The 16,671-nt window shown below is 36.6% G+C and overlaps 2 protein-coding genes across 4 annotated transcripts; both read right to left on the minus strand.

The window, feature by feature from the left end:
* Positions 1-480: 480 nt before the first annotated feature.
* LOC140967891 (uncharacterized) lies at positions 481-6,471 on the minus strand. Of its 2 annotated transcripts, none has more exons than XM_073428661.1 (11): positions 6,388-6,471; positions 6,085-6,311; positions 4,524-4,598; positions 4,272-4,343; positions 4,070-4,168; positions 2,870-2,941; positions 2,672-2,786; positions 2,012-2,080; positions 1,587-1,878; positions 1,388-1,460; positions 481-1,258 (listed from the first exon to the last, which is right to left on the minus strand). In XM_073428661.1, exons 1-11 carry the CDS (start codon positions 6,461-6,463, stop codon positions 830-832), a joined length of 1,599 nt encoding a protein of 532 aa, XP_073284762.1. In that variant the 5' UTR covers positions 6,464-6,471; the 3' UTR covers positions 481-829. The 2 variants fall into 2 exon arrangements, with proteins under 2 accessions (XP_073284762.1, XP_073284761.1); XM_073428660.1 differs by having other exon boundaries at positions 1,388-1,449; positions 1,573-1,878.
* A 277-nt stretch (positions 6,472-6,748) lies between these two features.
* LOC140967889 (uncharacterized) lies at positions 6,749-16,441 on the minus strand. Of its 2 annotated transcripts, none has more exons than XM_073428658.1 (13): positions 16,131-16,441; positions 13,940-15,278; positions 12,656-12,871; positions 12,353-12,579; positions 10,792-10,866; positions 10,540-10,611; positions 10,338-10,436; positions 9,138-9,209; positions 8,940-9,054; positions 8,280-8,348; positions 7,841-8,146; positions 7,656-7,717; positions 6,749-7,526 (listed from the first exon to the last, which is right to left on the minus strand). In XM_073428658.1, exons 1-13 carry the CDS (start codon positions 16,278-16,280, stop codon positions 7,098-7,100), a joined length of 3,231 nt encoding a protein of 1,076 aa, XP_073284759.1. In that variant the 5' UTR covers positions 16,281-16,441; the 3' UTR covers positions 6,749-7,097. The 2 variants fall into 2 exon arrangements, with proteins under 2 accessions (XP_073284759.1, XP_073284760.1); XM_073428659.1 differs by having other exon boundaries at positions 7,656-7,728; positions 7,855-8,146; positions 16,131-16,439.
* Positions 16,442-16,671: the final 230 nt, after the last annotated feature.

Consider the following 16,671-nt stretch of genomic DNA (forward strand, 5'->3'; position numbering starts at 1 on the left):
TATATATCAAGTTATAAAGCATGAGACTTTTAGAATCATAACTTTTAGTGTCTTTTATAACATTTTCAAGTATCAAAAGTATCTATCAAATTGAAAAAAAAAGAAAAAAAAAGAAAAAAAAGAAACACTAATATATAAAAACACACAACTCGGGAGGTTTAACAAGTATATAAAATTAAAATGTTAATTAATACCCAAAAATCCCTCCTAAAACAATATCCACAGCATCTAAATTTAGAGTTTTACGATCCACTTATTTCAAAAACGAATTTAACGATCCAGATCGTTTGTAAAGGGTTTATGCCAATAATTTAAAAGAATTTTACAAATTAAATATTATAACTTTACAGCTATCAGCCATATGGGCTCGGCCGACTGCTTTTTAATCCAGTTTCCTTGAAGTTAGCCAACTGGTCGATTAAGCGGTTACCGAGAGAGAGTGGATAAAAAGGTAAAAATTGACAGGTGAAGATATAGAAAGTTGAAAAAACACACAAGCATTGCAACATATAGATCGAATGAAATATACAAACAGATGTATTTCGTAGATGATTCTTTCACAGATATTCATAGAGACGACATGAAAAATAAATTTAGAACAAATATACTCGGACAAAAATGATAGGTCGTCCTAAAGGTATGATGGAACTTTTGAGTCAAAAACTTGTATGAGCAATATTCGATATCAAAAGATGAAATGGCACCTACAGAAGCCACTGGGTATTAAATATAATGTGTCCGCCCGATCAATCATCAAACACCGATGAATGAAATCTCTGTGCCAAGGCTCGTGTACGTATCCTATCCAAGATTATAACGAACATCAGACCTAGAAACCACCCCATTTTTCAGAATCTTTTTTGTTTGTTCCAGAGGAAACCTTAAATGGACCACTTGAGGCAAATGGATCAGATTCGTCAAAGGAAAAGTCACGGCTGTGTTCAAAACCACCCGTGCTGCTTACAGAGTCAAACCTAGTGAGGTTTTTCCGTTGGGGAGAAGGCTCTGGATCTTGCATACCGAAGGAGTCGTACCTTGAAAAATTGTCAAAGAAAGGATCTTTCGATTCAATGCTGTATCTTGAAGGGGAATTGCCAGTCCTTGATACTGGAGTCCCAGGAACCGAATCCTCAGAGGTATAGAGGCTATTATGCTGAAACGAACTACTGGCTTGTGGGGAATCGGTTTTGTCTGGACTAGCACCAAAATCATTAGAACCGAAGAAATACTTCTCTTCGTGCCTCCCATGATCCGATTCCTGCCAGGAAAATTTGGAATTATGAAACATTTGTATATACAACTCAATTCCATGCAGTCATTCTTGATCGAGAATAATCTTTTTGGTCACACACACGTCATATGACAATGCACACCCAAGGACACTTGCCTTAGCATTGAAGCCCCAGACCGAATCAATATCGTCGTTATTGTCAAAATTACCCCAAGTTTCTTCAAAGCTTCTAAGGAGCCAATCAAGAACAAAAGGCAAAGAAAGACTTAGCACTAAGAACTTCACATTACTGGCAAAATATAAAAAGCTGATTTAATGTGACCATAGAGACATATAGACACGAAACACAAAAAACCTGTGAGTTTCAGCATCTCCATCAGAGCTTTTCTGGAAATGGTTCTCCGAAGATTCTTGAGATGGACTATCATATGCTTGCCTCCCTGGACTTCCTTGGGGGCTCTTTGATTCTTCTGCACTGAATACTGATCCTGTCTCAAAGGCACTAGCCCCCACACTGAAAATTTTTTCAGGTGTTGCATCAGCATTTGGCACTGATTCAGGGGATAACGTAGGGGTTGGGGAAGAATTTTCTCTTTGAATGGATTCTGGCTTTTCATTTGCAGGAGCAGTAACATCGAATGAAAATCCTGGCAGTAACAAATGAGCCATGTCCCACACAATAAGGAGCATTTAATGTTGTACAGATGGACAAAGAACGGAGTGGTAACTAGTGCTAATGAGAAGAGCAAAATCTAAGGAAAAAAGCAAAAGATGTCAAACCTTCATCTTCAAATTTGTCCCAGTCTTCATCCCAAATTTCTGCTACCTCTGGGATCCCAGGTTGCCAACCTTAAGACATAACCAGTACGACAGTCATAAAAAAGGAAGAACTATGTTCAATCCCTCAAAGATACGGCAGTTTGCCTAATAGTAAATTTTCAAGATTGAATGTAAAATTGGTGGTCATTATTTACGAATGTGATCAACCAGAAACCCTCCAACCAGCTTAGAAAGGTCACACTGCGTTTTTCTATGAAGAATGTATGCATTGTTATGCCCCTAGAAACTGCATACAGATGGAAGAGATGTATAGTGCATCTTTCCAATTTATATTCATCACGATTACCTATAAGGAAAGGGCTTCTCTCAAGTTCATATAATAACTATAGAAATAATAAAATGTTATTTATTCTTTTGGGTGAGTTCTGAAAGCACGGAGGCATCGAATTTTACAACTTTATAATGTACTAGTTCTAAGTTTGACATTCATTCACTTGCATCAATGCATAGCAAAACTAATAAGACAATCTTCAGAACAAAGAGTTCAACTATATAAATTATTGAGTCAATCTAAGGAGATGCAACAAAATATTAAAACGAGTACAGTGATAGCATGAAGATAAAACCACGGGAAAATATAAGAAAAAGTGAAAGGATTACCAGTGGGAAGCTCAATTAATGCAGATGATTTTATCTGTACATCAAATTTCTTGATACGATCAGCCAATGCCTTCAATAGTTCCTCGAGATCTGATTGAATACGATCAGCACGCACCTAGGCAAACCAAAAGATTCATCAAAGAATGTACACAGATTGTAAAACCCAAATATGCATCCTAACAAAGATGCAATAATCACCTGAAGGATACCATCTGCACTTCCACCCTGTTCCATTTTAACGAGTGCCTGCTGTAACTCCATCTTCCTTGCCTAGACATGCAATACATGGTACTTGATGTCAAATGATTCTAGGAGTGCAGGGATGGGTTCAGGCAGTAATGTGATGCAATTGTTATGAATGAAGACAATAATTGTCGAGTAAGATTGTGTGTTTGATATGACCAATTCAAAGTTGGCAATCAAATCACATCCACCAAATTTTGGTTCTTTTCTTTCTAAAAACATAACCATAATCATTTCAAAAACTTATGATAAGAATAAAGGTAAATTGTCAAACAAATCCTTGTTCAATAACACATTTTCACAAATCTATCATTAATTTTCATTTTCTTACTCCAAAATAAAATTTCTCCCATTTTTACATCTTCAATATAATCATTACTTTGAACTCAACTTTTCATAATTTCCCATTTATCATTATGTCATATTATTATAACTAAAAACAGAATTATTCAATGTTTTAAATAATTTTATCAAACAATTTCTGATAACATCCACATTCCACACTAGCAATTTTGTTTTCCTAAAACCAAACCAAGTACATATTATTTCCTTCAAACATTTTCCCAAAATCTTTGCCCAAGAATCCCAAAACAAACCCGATAGCATAAGTGCAAATTATACGCCAGTCTTTTCACGGATACTCAAATCATTGCATGAACATGACAGCATGGTGGCTGACAGGGTAGGGGGGCTGATCATGGATCGTATGAGGAAGGGAATTGTGAATGTAGCTGGGATCAGGGTAGAGGCTGGACATAGGAGATTTCAGAGGCCGTGGTTTGGGAGGAGAGTAGGACAGGAAACAAGAAAGTAGTCAAAAGTAGTTATCGGCATTCAGGGGTAGTATTGATTGCAGATGTAGTGGGTTAGCTCGGAGAAAGTGTGGTGCTGGAAGTAAACAAGTTTTCAGAATGGTAGTGGATAGAGTGTAGTTTAAAATGAAAATTTGTTTCTTGGGGTCAATTATAGAAAATATTGTCATGTAGCTGATATCAACCAAAACCTTCCAACAAAATCCAGCTTAATGAAATTCTTCCACTAATTTATATATATCTATATTGAATAATATTGAATAGCATGCTGGCTCAGAAAACAACTAAACAAGAAGAAAAATGGAAAAACACTGTGCAACTTAAAGAAGGACACGTGTGATACCTGAGTTTCACGAAATGAAGCTTCTTCAATAGTTAATTTGGAATGAATTTCAGCTACTTGCTTGTACTTCTCTTGATATTTCTTTTCCAGCAACTCTGACTAAAAATTTCACTCATATATTAAAACATGCAAAGACAAAGTAAATAAGAAAAAAAGATGCAAGTTCAATGCTGAAGCACATTTCTTCAATTTCAAAGTATACCTCGCCCTTGTCTGCTCTAGCCCTTTCTGTAATTTCATTGAGGCGATTATCACATCTACTTTTGTACAAAACCTGAGAGGTAATTTTGGATAAACAAGGGAAAAAAGTTTAGAAAAGAGACTGTGTCCTTCAGTGTTTTTTGTTTTCTAAATAGTAGATTTTTCTCTTTCCAGGGTAAAAAGAAAGAACCCAAATAAAATTGTGACTCTACAATGATGAAACTAAAGGAAGTGTTCCAGCACAGTAACTCACAAGGTCTTGCATTTTAGTTCGGTAGAATATAAGCTTCTCCTTGGAATCCAAAAGCACGTCTTCCTTGTTTTCAACCTACCAACATTTAAAAACAATCAGTCAGCTATTATGAGAATGGACATAAATAAATCGTATTCCACAATATGTTAAAGAAAAACTTGATTTAGCTATGAAAAGCAGTAAGAAGGAAAGGAGAAATCAAATCCTTGCAAAAGTCTGCATGGAACAAGAGGAAAATCACATGGGTCATTGCATGGTCATTAATCCAAATTCTAACAAACAAATATTTTTTAAAACGTGAAATTATAACATAATAAACGGATTTCAAACTAATTAGTTCACTCAAAACTTAGATAAGAAGCATTTTCAAAAAAAAAAAACTTAGATGAGAAGTCTCGACAACTTTTATGTTGTGATTGAAATGAGGGATTTGAGATAACGAATTTCAAATACATTGACTTGTTTAAAAGGACAAAATTGAAGTGGATTTCAAATCCAGCACACGTCAAGTGTGTAATTTCAATAGTAATTATGATTTTAAATTCACACAAGATCAATGTCATTTGAGATTCATCACTCAAACCCTTCCTCAAATCAAATTTCTTCCGTCAAATCAAATCATTTCATCAAAACGCAACCTTAAGGTATTTACTCTCATTCAATTTACAGATTTGTCTAGTATTTTCTCTGTAATCCAAAAGTTACCAAAGTCAACTTAATTCAGTGTTACTCATTTTGGAATATCTATTCGTATAATCGCTAGAAAAAGTTTAGTTTGGACAATTGAGAATAAGTTTGACACACAAAATCCGATTTTTATATATCTTATGTATTATATTTTCACCAATACTTTTACTACCTTACGTCTCTCGAAGTATAAATACATGAACAAAATTGTCTCCGGTTTTTCTTTGTCCTTTCTTTCTTTCTTTCTTTTTTTTGGGCAAGTCAACCCTTCAGCGTATCCAGCAGGGTATCTTAGTATTCTTTTTAGAGAAAGTGTGACTTGACCAGTTGATCAATAATTGATGTTAGCATGATCCTTTTTTTCCCTGCCACCTTGAGCAGCCTTTCAACATGAAGCAATGATTTAACTTTCTCATTATCTCCTTTGTCCTTTGATTACATAGATATTATTATGTTTTATTGCGACAAGATGAGTCAGCTTAAATATTTATAAGTTTCACTTAAATTTCTGGGGATTTGGACAAGTACTTCACGTTTTTCACCGAGTCGTTAAAGATTAGTTATACATTTAAGAAAATCCAAATTGTCATTTAATCATTTGAATGGCTTATTTTTTTGGAAATATGAGTAAAGTAGCAATATGTTAAAGCACCATCCTATCTCCATAGAAAATAATTTTCTAAGAAAGATGATGATCCAAGTTCCAGAATCCAGAATATAAATCTCGCAGCATGCTTAAACTTCATTCAATTGAAAGGATAATATGAAAGCTATTCAGGTCATGATCGTTCAAAGCAGCAAAGCCAAAGCTTAATCCTGTGCATTATTCCAGTTTGCTATGGGAAAGGAAGTTAGAAGATGAAGGAAAAGGTACCTTTTCATTGTTTTCCTTAGGCTCCCGATCCTTAGAATCAAAGGAATTCTCCTCACCATTACTGGGTTCGTGAGCATGGAAATTATCTATCACAGGACCTAGTGCATTTTGCTGATTGGTTTGTATTGATCCATCAACATGAGAATACATTGGCTGAACTGGAGGTCTTACACCAACAGGCGGCACAACAGGTTGAGCACCAGGTAAACCCTGCGGCGGTCTTAAGCCTAAAACCAAAGAACACAAAAATTAAGAAATTATGTGAGAAATGAAATTCAAATGAAGTGCAAAGCAAACCAGTACCAGCAGAAGGGCCCCACCCAGTGCCTCCTAAACCGGTGGGTGGACCAGCCAAAGACAACAGATTTTCGTCAAGCATGACACTGTTTNTAGCATTAATTTATTTAAGATTAAGATAGCAGGAGTAGACAACTATATACTAATGACTTGTGTCGTGATTATATTGATGTACGAATTCATTAATCTATCACTTTTGTAATATGCGAAATATCCAGTCGTCTTGAGACAAAATATNTATCAGCCATATGGGCTCGGCCGACTGCTTTTTAATCCAGTTTCCTTGAAGTTAGCCAACTGGTCGATTAAGCGGTTACCGAGAGAGAGTGGATAAAAAGGTAAAAATTGACAGGTGAAGATATAGAAAGTTGAAAAAACACACAAGCATTGCAACATATAGATCGAATGAAATATACAAACAGATGTATTTCGTAGATGATTCTTTCACAGATATTCATAGAGACGACATGAAAAATAAATTTAGAACAAATATACTCGGACAAAAATGATAGGTCGTCCTAAAGGTATGATGGAACTTTTGAGTCAAAAACTTGTATGAGCAATATTCGATATCAAAAGATGAAATGGCACCTACAGAAGCCACTGGGTATTAAATATAATGTGTCCGCCCGATCAATCATCAAACACCGATGAATGAAATCTCTGTGCCAAGGCTCGTGTACGTATCCTATCCAAGATTATAACGAACATCAGACCTAGAAACCACCCCATTTTTCAGAATCTTTTTTGTTTGTTCCAGAGGAAACCTTAAATGGACCACTTGAGGCAAATGGATCAGATTCGTCAAAGGAAAAGTCACGGCTGTGTTCAAAACCACCCGTGCTGCTTACAGAGTCAAACCTAGTGAGGTTTTTCCGTTGGGGAGAAGGCTCTGGATCTTGCATACCGAAGGAGTCGTACCTTGAAAAATTGTCAAAGAAAGGATCTTTCGATTCAATGCTGTATCTTGAAGGGGAATTGCCAGTCCTTGATACTGGAGTCCCAGGAACCGAATCCTCAGAGGTATAGAGGCTATTATGCTGAAACGAACTACTGGCTTGTGGGGAATCGGTTTTGTCTGGACTAGCACCAAAATCATTAGAACCGAAGAAATACTTCTCTTCGTGCCTCCCATGATCCGATTCCTGCCAGGAAAATTTGGAATTATGAAACATTTGTATATACAACTCAATTCCATGCAGTCATTCTTGATCGAGAATAATCTTTTTGGTCACACACACGTCATATGACAATGCACACCCAAGGACACTTGCCTTAGCATTGAAGCCCCAGACCGAATCAATATCGTCGTTATTGTCAAAATTACCCCAAGTTTCTTCAAAGCTTCTAAGGAGCCAATCAAGAACAAAAGGCAAAGAAAGACTTAGCACTAAGAACTTCACATTACTGGCAAAATATAAAAAGCTGATTTAATGTGACCATAGAGACATATAGACACGAAACACAAAAAACCTGTGAGTTTCAGCATCTCCATCAGAGCTTTTCTGGAAATGGTTCTCCGAAGATTCTTGAGATGGACTATCATATGCTTGCCTCCCTGGACTTCCTTGGGGGCTCTTTGATTCTTCTGCACTGAATACTGATCCTGTCTCAAAGGCACTAGCCCCCACACTGAAAATTTTTTCAGGTGTTGCATCAGCATTTGGCACTGATTCAGGGGATAACGTAGGGGTTGGGGAAGAATTTTCTCTTTGAATGGATTCTGGCTTTTCATTTGCAGGAGCAGTAACATCGAATGAAAATCCTGGCAGTAACAAATGAGCCATGTCCCACACAATAAGGAGCATTTAATGTTGTACAGATGGACAAAGAACGGAGTGGTAACTAGTGCTAATGAGAAGAGCAAAATCTAAGGAAAAAAGCAAAAGATGTCAAACCTTCATCTTCAAATTTGTCCCAGTCTTCATCCCAAATTTCTGCTACCTCTGGGATCCCAGGTTGCCAACCTTAAGACATAACCAGTACGACAGTCATAAAAAAGGAAGAACTATGTTCAATCCCTCAAAGATACGGCAGTTTGCCTAATAGTAAATTTTCAAGATTGAATGTAAAATTGGTGGTCATTATTTACGAATGTGATCAACCAGAAACCCTCCAACCAGCTTAGAAAGGTCACACTGCGTTTTTCTATGAAGAATGTATGCATTGTTATGCCCCTAGAAACTGCATACAGATGGAAGAGATGTATAGTGCATCTTTCCAATTTATATTCATCACGATTACCTATAAGGAAAGGGCTTCTCTCAAGTTCATATAATAACTATAGAAATAATAAAATGTTATTTATTCTTTTGGGTGAGTTCTGAAAGCACGGAGGCATCGAATTTTACAACTTTATAATGTACTAGTTCTAAGTTTGACATTCATTCACTTGCATCAATGCATAGCAAAACTAATAAGACAATCTTCAGAACAAAGAGTTCAACTATATAAATTATTGAGTCAATCTAAGGAGATGCAACAAAATATTAAAACGAGTACAGTGATAGCATGAAGATAAAACCACGGGAAAATATAAGAAAAAGTGAAAGGATTACCAGTGGGAAGCTCAATTAATGCAGATGATTTTATCTGTACATCAAATTTCTTGATACGATCAGCCAATGCCTTCAATAGTTCCTCGAGATCTGATTGAATACGATCAGCACGCACCTAGGCAAACCAAAAGATTCATCAAAGAATGTACACAGATTGTAAAACCCAAATATGCATCCTAACAAAGATGCAATAATCACCTGAAGGATACCATCTGCACTTCCACCCTGTTCCATTTTAACGAGTGCCTGCTGTAACTCCATCTTCCTTGCCTAGACATGCAATACATGGTACTTGATGTCAAATGATTCTAGGAGTGCAGGGATGGGTTCAGGCAGTAATGTGATGCAATTGTTATGAATGAAGACAATAATTGTCGAGTAAGATTGTGTGTTTGATATGACCAATTCAAAGTTGGCAATCAAATCACATCCACCAAATTTTGGTTCTTTTCTTTCTAAAAACATAACCATAATCATTTCAAAAACTTATGATAAGAATAAAGGTAAATTGTCAAACAAATCCTTGTTCAATAACACATTTTCACAAATCTATCATTAATTTTCATTTTCTTACTCCAAAATAAAATTTCTCCCATTTTTACATCTTCAATATAATCATTACTTTGAACTCAACTTTTCATAATTTCCCATTTATCATTATGTCATATTATTATAACTAAAAACAGAATTATTCAATGTTTTAAATAATTTTATCAAACAATTTCTGATAACATCCACATTCCACACTAGCAATTTTGTTTTCCTAAAACCAAACCAAGTACATATTATTTCCTTCAAACATTTTCCCAAAATCTTTGCCCAAGAATCCCAAAACAAACCCGATAGCATAAGTGCAAATTATACGCCAGTCTTTTCACGGATACTCAAATCATTGCATGAACATGACAGCATGGTGGCTGACAGGGTAGGGGGGCTGATCATGGATCGTATGAGGAAGGGAATTGTGAATGTAGCTGGGATCAGGGTAGAGGCTGGACATAGGAGATTTCAGAGGCCGTGGTTTGGGAGGAGAGTAGGACAGGAAACAAGAAAGTAGTCAAAAGTAGTTATCGGCATTCAGGGGTAGTATTGATTGCAGATGTAGTGGGTTAGCTCGGAGAAAGTGTGGTGCTGGAAGTAAACAAGTTTTCAGAATGGTAGTGGATAGAGTGTAGTTTAAAATGAAAATTTGTTTCTTGGGGTCAATTATAGAAAATATTGTCATGTAGCTGATATCAACCAAAACCTTCCAACAAAATCCAGCTTAATGAAATTCTTCCACTAATTTATATATATCTATATTGAATAATATTGAATAGCATGCTGGCTCAGAAAACAACTAAACAAGAAGAAAAATGGAAAAACACTGTGCAACTTAAAGAAGGACACGTGTGATACCTGAGTTTCACGAAATGAAGCTTCTTCAATAGTTAATTTGGAATGAATTTCAGCTACTTGCTTGTACTTCTCTTGATATTTCTTTTCCAGCAACTCTGACTAAAAATTTCACTCATATATTAAAACATGCAAAGACAAAGTAAATAAGAAAAAAAGATGCAAGTTCAATGCTGAAGCACATTTCTTCAATTTCAAAGTATACCTCGCCCTTGTCTGCTCTAGCCCTTTCTGTAATTTCATTGAGGCGATTATCACATCTACTTTTGTACAAAACCTGAGAGGTAATTTTGGATAAACAAGGGAAAAAAGTTTAGAAAAGAGACTGTGTCCTTCAGTGTTTTTTGTTTTCTAAATAGTAGATTTTTCTCTTTCCAGGGTAAAAAGAAAGAACCCAAATAAAATTGTGACTCTACAATGATGAAACTAAAGGAAGTGTTCCAGCACAGTAACTCACAAGGTCTTGCATTTTAGTTCGGTAGAATATAAGCTTCTCCTTGGAATCCAAAAGCACGTCTTCCTTGTTTTCAACCTACCAACATTTAAAAACAATCAGTCAGCTATTATGAGAATGGACATAAATAAATCGTATTCCACAATATGTTAAAGAAAAACTTGATTTAGCTATGAAAAGCAGTAAGAAGGAAAGGAGAAATCAAATCCTTGCAAAAGTCTGCATGGAACAAGAGGAAAATCACATGGGTCATTGCATGGTCATTAATCCAAATTCTAACAAACAAATATTTTTTAAAACGTGAAATTATAACATAATAAACGGATTTCAAACTAATTAGTTCACTCAAAACTTAGATAAGAAGCATTTTCAAAAAAAAAAAACTTAGATGAGAAGTCTCGACAACTTTTATGTTGTGATTGAAATGAGGGATTTGAGATAACGAATTTCAAATACATTGACTTGTTTAAAAGGACAAAATTGAAGTGGATTTCAAATCCAGCACACGTCAAGTGTGTAATTTCAATAGTAATTATGATTTTAAATTCACACAAGATCAATGTCATTTGAGATTCATCACTCAAACCCTTCCTCAAATCAAATTTCTTCCGTCAAATCAAATCATTTCATCAAAACGCAACCTTAAGGTATTTACTCTCATTCAATTTACAGATTTGTCTAGTATTTTCTCTGTAATCCAAAAGTTACCAAAGTCAACTTAATTCAGTGTTACTCATTTTGGAATATCTATTCGTATAATCGCTAGAAAAAGTTTAGTTTGGACAATTGAGAATAAGTTTGACACACAAAATCCGATTTTTATATATCTTATGTATTATATTTTCACCAATACTTTTACTACCTTACGTCTCTCGAAGTATAAATACATGAACAAAATTGTCTCCGGTTTTTCTTTGTCCTTTCTTTCTTTCTTTCTTTTTTTTGGGCAAGTCAACCCTTCAGCGTATCCAGCAGGGTATCTTAGTATTCTTTTTAGAGAAAGTGTGACTTGACCAGTTGATCAATAATTGATGTTAGCATGATCCTTTTTTTCCCTGCCACCTTGAGCAGCCTTTCAACATGAAGCAATGATTTAACTTTCTCATTATCTCCTTTGTCCTTTGATTACATAGATATTATTATGTTTTATTGCGACAAGATGAGTCAGCTTAAATATTTATAAGTTTCACTTAAATTTCTGGGGATTTGGACAAGTACTTCACGTTTTTCACCGAGTCGTTAAAGATTAGTTATACATTTAAGAAAATCCAAATTGTCATTTAATCATTTGAATGGCTTATTTTTTTGGAAATATGAGTAAAGTAGCAATATGTTAAAGCACCATCCTATCTCCATAGAAAATAATTTTCTAAGAAAGATGATGATCCAAGTTCCAGAATCCAGAATATAAATCTCGCAGCATGCTTAAACTTCATTCAATTGAAAGGATAATATGAAAGCTATTCAGGTCATGATCGTTCAAAGCAGCAAAGCCAAAGCTTAATCCTGTGCATTATTCCAGTTTGCTATGGGAAAGGAAGTTAGAAGATGAAGGAAAAGGTACCTTTTCATTGTTTTCCTTAGGCTCCCGATCCTTAGAATCAAAGGAATTCTCCTCACCATTACTGGGTTCGTGAGCATGGAAATTATCTATCACAGGACCTAGTGCATTTTGCTGATTGGTTTGTATTGATCCATCAACATGAGAATACATTGGCTGAACTGGAGGTCTTACACCAACAGGCGGCACAACAGGTTGAGCACCAGGTAAACCCTGCGGCGGTCTTAAGCCTAAAACCAAAGAACACAAAAATTAAGAAATTATGTGAGAAATGAAATTCAAATGAAGTGCAAAGCAAACCAGTACCAGCAGAAGGGCCCCACCCAGTGCCTCCTAAACCGGTGGGTGGACCAGCCAAAGACAACAGATTTTCGTCAAGCATGACACTGTTTGGAAGCGTAGGTGGAAGCGTGCGGGCTTCTCTGTATCGCTCCATTAAATAGAGAGCAATGCAAAACTCCCTCAAAGAAAGTGCGCTATCATTATCTTGATCCGATAAATCCCAAACCTGCTTTAAAACCTCTGGAAAAGGTCACCGATAACATAAATAAGAATGAAGTCATGTAAACTTCGATCAGTTGGAGATTAAAACAACTGATACTATTTAAGTGTAGATGGTTGTGTGGTGACAGCTTCTTGAAAGCAGATGACTAGGATCTGCTTGGAAACTTAAGGATCTGGACCAGACTACATTATAGGTTTATATATTCTGCTATAATTAAACCATGGTTTGGCCAAGCTGAACCAAAAAATTGTGTGCCTGTGCTAAAAGAAGCTACAGACTCATATGACATTGACATCACGATATCAAAAGGTAAGACTGAAGGTGTAATTTCATAAAAGTAAAAAAACAATACCATGCAACCGTATTAAATGACAGGGTTCCCTGTTATTTCCACCCTTTTCACTGGATAAACTAGATCCATATAAAGGCCAAATTTTATCAGATCTGATTATTTTGTCAAACAAAATATAACCAACAAGGATCAGGCAAACTGCTCTTCCTAACCCAATAACAAGAGTTCGTCGGGTACTGCGAGTATGAACATACAGACTTCAAGAAACTCCATACGAGCAATACGTCGGAACAAAATATCTCTCAAGGCCATTATCTAAAGTTCGAGTCTCAAGGATATTAACTAGAATATAGGTCCTTGTCTTAAGTTTCAAATAGTGACTGGTCGGGAATATGTACAACTAAATGATCAGCAAACAGGTAGTCCAGATGACACATAAAGCCATGGTGGTCAATAAATTCAGGAGTATTCATGAAGCAGAAAGGGAAGGGAATGCGTAAGAGCTTTCATTACAAGAGAGGAAGTTAATAGAGAAATGAAAAGGATCCAAAAACAGAGGGCACGTATGGCGTGGACCTTCAACTCAAGAAGGATCCAAAAAACAGACGAAAGGCCAAAATTATCATACAGAGGCGAGACACCAAAATTTTAAATCGTAGAAAAAATGCAAGAAGCGTAATAAAAAGTGATGCTCTGATCCTTTAGGTAACCTTCCATTCTCATTAATGAAGACCGGTATTTAGATCATAATAAGAATAATCAAAAGAGTGAAATAAAGAGTGGTGTTTCATACCTCTTGGTAGTCTCCAACTAAAGAACAGGTTGCGCGCCTGCTCACCAGTGACTCTCCCATCTCTGTCAGTGTCTACGTCCAAAAATACTTTTACATACTTTTGAATGTTAGCACGTGTCATTTTCGGCCAAGAGACCTGAGACAGCTCTGATGTAGAAGTCCCCACACCAGCTGGGACTCCAGACGACAAGACTGAGGAAGTTACTCCAGTGGGAACCTGTTGATTAGATTTTGGCAGAGAAGGTGTCTGCGGAGCCTGACTGCCAGTAGATGGTTTAGTGAGAGTGCTCTGTATGGCTTCAAATGGATCCGTTTTCATCGAAGGCTGAGAGATGGAACTTGCAGGAACAATTGCAGATGAGGTAGGAATACTACTCACAAAACGTTGTGGTGTGGAAGAAACCAGCGGAGATGAAGATTGTTTGCTAGAGAACACATCCCCTCCAAACATTGGGTCCATCATAGATCCATTTCCTGAACCAACTATCATTTTAGGATCTTTAGCAGATGTCGAGGAAAATGTAGACGTCAAATTTGGAGCAACTGGAGGAATGGATAGACTGGTTCCTCTGTTCAAGACCTGCGATACTGGTCCACTGGAAGCTGCTCCAGTTTTACCACCTAGCCAATCATTGTTTGAGTTTGGAAAACCAGAAATAGAAATATTTGGAGTGCCAGCACCCTGTGGTGAATGTGCCATAGCAGCAGTAGGCATTGATAAAGGTGGTCGCATTGACTGGTTACCTTGAGCAGGGAAAAACTGCTGGTTCATATTTGTACTAGAAAGTGCCGGTCCAAACTGCTGGTTTCCTGTACTTGAAGGTTGTAACTGTCCACCCTGTTGGTTCATACTCGTGCTTGAAGGTTGAGCAGGCCCCAATGGCATGCTCATACCTGGTTTTACCTGCCAAGACTGCTGATTCATACCATGACTTGAAGGTGCCGGACCAAACTGCGGGTTCATGCCATGAGTTGAAGGTGCCAGTCCAAACTGTGGGTCCATGCCTGCAGTTAAAGGTGCCTGTCCAAACTGCTGGTTGACACTGGTACTAGAAGGATCTTGCCCTCTGAATCCAAAGTTTTGAAATGATTGTAGCGGAGGTGCACCCACCTGTGGAGAAGGTACAGAAGCCACCGGTTTTGACAGTGGCACAGGTGTGGCTGCATGGTTTATCCGTGGAGCTGGGATTTTGGCCGAAGCAGGGCCAAACAATGCCGCTTTCACAATCTCTGGGGTCAATTCCCGCTTGCTTTGAGCCACTGTTACAAGTTTAAGTGCATTATAAAACTCAGGTCGGCTGAGGTAACCAATGTGATTTTGGTCTGCATGCATCCATATCTGCAACAAAAAATAAACTATCAGATGTATATCTAAAGAGGAATTTTTGTAGACAATCAGATTCTGAAGCAAATAATTAATAAATAGCTTGTGATGATCTCACCATACAATCTCTGTCATCAATTAACAGAGGTCAACACATGAAGAAGATTACCAAAACCATTGGGCTCAATCCATCCCATGAGAAAATTAGTCTAAAGCAGGATGTACCCTTAGATGGAATGACCAGAAAACAAGAGTAATAGTGCAGAAGTTTCAATGATTGATGTTAGCTATTGTCACAAATCACAAAGTATACTCGACAGATTACTTTTTCTTCCCTTCATTTGAAATAAAAGGCAAGTAAAGAGGTAGGTGATGAAATTCAAACCCTCGGAGTAACCCCAATGTCAACACACTCAGTTCAACATTTACAAGCTTTTGTTAATAAATGATCGTTCACTTTGAAGGAGATCCGCACCATCATTGAAGCTCGTTTAGATAAAATATATCGACGAGCAATCATCTCTACAGTATACAAAATCTATAGGATTTTCATAATCCAAATCTTATTTCCCAATTAGAAGAGACCTAGTAAAATTCGAGGAATAATTTCTCAAGAATTAGGCAGGTTGAAGATTTTTAGCCTACTTGAATCCAAAAAATCAGTTAGATCGGGTCACTACTTGTTCAACTCTTTCTAATTCAAACAAACACCAAAACAAACAATTAATTTAGCCCAAGACAACATTTTTCATCTCTACACAGCAAAAAATCGACTCGAAAAATCACGCATAACAACCAATCCAATGACCCGATACAGAGTACCAAAAACAATCCAGGAATCAAATAAAAGTTCTCAAAATAACAAACCTGAGCAAGGACTTCTTTAGGTAAATTGGATCCCTGGAAGAAAGTAACAGCTTCAGCTCCGCTGATTCTTCCATCCCGATCCAAATCTGCCCTCTGGAAATACGCCTCGAATTGTTCCATATTAACTCCACCTGCACCTGAACCTGCCATTTTTTCGATCCTTTGGATCAACTCATTAGCATTTCCAATTAAATCGAACAAGAAACTACTGAAATATCCTGTTGCTTTTCAATTAGTGATGATGAAAACGCAATAACTTGTCCGATCGAGAAGCACAACGGAAAAATAAATAATTCTGGTATGGCGACTCAATCCTCCGTTTTTGTCAAATTATGAATTGGTCCCATTGGCTTATATAGTTAATTATTCCCCTATTTTTTTTTCCGCAATTAAATTAAATATGCCCCTATATTTAAGTGACCTTACTAATTTTTATTTCTAGAAACATATTAAAGCAAAATTACTAGCAAACATACCAAACTAAAATAAAAATAAATTAATTAGATCCAAAAAAAAATATATTTTTACGAATCACATATAT

The sequence above is a fragment of the Primulina huaijiensis genome, unplaced genomic scaffold (genome assembly GCF_012295235.1).
Source record: "Primulina huaijiensis isolate GDHJ02 unplaced genomic scaffold, ASM1229523v2 scaffold29509, whole genome shotgun sequence".
Taxonomy (NCBI): domain Eukaryota; kingdom Viridiplantae; phylum Streptophyta; class Magnoliopsida; order Lamiales; family Gesneriaceae; genus Primulina; species Primulina huaijiensis.

Coding starts and splice junctions, on each gene's coding strand:
- LOC140967891 (XM_073428660.1), bottom strand. CDS start 6,463: ATGCTTGACGAAAATCTGTTGTCTTTGGCTGGTCCACCCACCGGTTTA. Junction 2,787..2,869: donor GTGCAGATGGTATCCTTCAG/GTGATTATTGCA, acceptor TGGTTTGCCTAG/GTGCGTGCTGATCGTATTCA. Junction 1,450..1,572: donor TCACAGGTTTTTTGTGTTTC/GTGTCTATATGT, acceptor GAAGCTTTGAAG/AAACTTGGGGTAATTTTGAC.
- LOC140967889 (XM_073428658.1), bottom strand. CDS start 16,280: ATGGCAGGTTCAGGTGCAGGTGGAGTTAATATGGAACAATTCGAGGCG. Junction 12,580..12,655: donor TGGGTGGGGCCCTTCTGCTG/GTACTGGTTTGC, acceptor CTTTGGTTTTAG/GCTTAAGACCGCCGCAGGGT. Junction 10,867..12,352: donor CTAAGGAAAACAATGAAAAG/GTACCTTTTCCT, acceptor AAATGTTGGTAG/GTTGAAAACAAGGAAGACGT.